At 34.5% G+C, this 1,776-nt stretch overlaps 1 protein-coding gene across 1 annotated transcript in view; it reads right to left on the bottom strand.

Moving 5' to 3' along the window:
• The window catches only part of LOC107679272 (dedicator of cytokinesis protein 11-like), a 92,985-nt gene that overhangs the window by 46,414 nt on the left and 44,795 nt on the right, over positions 1–1,776 (bottom strand). The window contains exons 33-34 of the mRNA XM_016474790.1: positions 897–957; positions 716–804 (exon numbers count right to left, since the gene is read on the bottom strand). Coding sequence (XP_016330276.1) covers positions 716–804; positions 897–957 — 150 coding nt within the window. The remainder of the gene's footprint in view (positions 1–715; positions 805–896; positions 958–1,776) is intronic.

Below are 1,776 nucleotides of genomic sequence, written 5' to 3'. Positions count from 1 at the left end.
AAAAAAAAAAAAAAAAAAAAAAAGGATTTTTGCCTCAATGCTTGCATGTGTCTTGTTTTCTTGATTTTTTACATAATTTTATACATTGTGAACTACTGATCAACAGTTTGGGGTCGGCAAGATGTTTTAATGCTCACCAAGGCTGCATTTATTTGATCAAAAACACAGTAAAACAGTAATATTGTGAAATTTATGACAATTAAAGAATAAACAGTTTGCTATATTTACATATTTTAAAATCTACTTTAATCCCATGATGCAAAGCTGAATTTTCAGCGTCATTATTCCAGCCTTCAGTGTCACATGATCCTTCAGAAATCAGTCTAATTTGCTGATTTGGTGCTCAAGAACCATTTCTTATTATCATCACTGTTGAAAACAGTTTTAATATTTTCGTGAAAATTCTTTGATGAATGAAGTTCAAAACATCAACTTTTATTTGAAATAGAAATTTTTGTAACATTATAAATGCCTTTACTGTCACTTTAATGCATCCTCAGTAAATAAATATATTATTTTTTGAATGGTAGAGTATATATAAAGAGTGAGGAAAAAGTATTCTACTGTGTTAATTACTACAAAAAATAACCATGTAATATAATTCGTTATTTTTTTAAATATATTGAGTGACACAACATTGTGACATGTTACTTTTAAAAGTAACGTTCCCCAACACTGGCCACCAGTAGTGAAATCATGGCTGTCTCGGTTTCACCTCATTGACGTCTGGAGTGCCAGGATCTCCATACATAGAGCCTCTGGACTCCCCTTTCCTAACATGTCCATTCTGAGTGATGACGCCGGCTGTGAAAAACACAACACAAACACAGACAAATGAACACATACTGTGCGTCTGTTACCTTTAACGTCTGTTGGCAAAAAACTCTGATACTCACTAGGTTCCTTATCAATGATTGTGCTGCTTCTGCGGCTGTCCACTGACAAATCATCCCGGTACTAAAGGAGCATGGGAAAACAGGAACAGTGCTTATCTGACTGATGTTCAAGAACTTGCAAGGTTAACATTTACACTAGGCCATGGCATTTAAATGTAGCACTTGCATGTCTTGAGTTACAACAGTGCAAAAGTAAACTGTATCAGTAAATACTGAAACAACTCACACACACCCACAAGCAACACACTGCTGTCAAAAGAAAACAGCTAAAACAAAGAAAATAAATGGTCCATCTGTAAACTCTTAGAAAGGTTTTTTTTTTTTTTTTGACTCATTCAAATTATGTACAACTAAAAATAACATTATGCAAAAAAATATCCATTTCAAAGGTATCTGGGCATTTGAGAGTCGAATGAGAGTTTTTCACTCTACAGTCTGTTTCTGTTAAGATAACATTGAAATCTCAACTAATGCCTGTTAAAGGGGTCAAATGATGCTATTTTAAAGATCATTATTTTGTGTATCTTTCAACATAAATGTAAATACAGTAAATAATGTCCTTAGTTTTACCATCAGTTCAAGCCTGAAAGGGGAACAGAGTCGTGTGACGGACACAGTGATGATGCTCGTATGTATTTGCAGTACACAAGCAGCGATTAAGAAAGCTTAAGCGATTAAGAAAGCACTGTGATGTGACCTCTCTGTGTCTCTCTCTCACGCACACACACACACACACACAACGCGATACTCTACACGATGCAATTTGAGCATTTGAACAGTCAATAGCAAATACTTAAACTATTAAGAAAACATACTTACAGTCGCTGATTCAGAAGCGCCAGATTGTCATAGCAAAGTCGGAATTGACCAAATTTTTTTT

Source organism: Sinocyclocheilus anshuiensis, unplaced genomic scaffold, assembly GCF_001515605.1.
Source record: "Sinocyclocheilus anshuiensis isolate Anshui unplaced genomic scaffold, SAMN03320099.WGS_v1.1 scaffold1644, whole genome shotgun sequence".
NCBI classification, from domain to species: domain Eukaryota; kingdom Metazoa; phylum Chordata; class Actinopteri; order Cypriniformes; family Cyprinidae; genus Sinocyclocheilus; species Sinocyclocheilus anshuiensis.
Note: the sequence above shows the minus strand (reverse complement) of the source record. Positions and strands in the feature narration are given on the sequence as shown.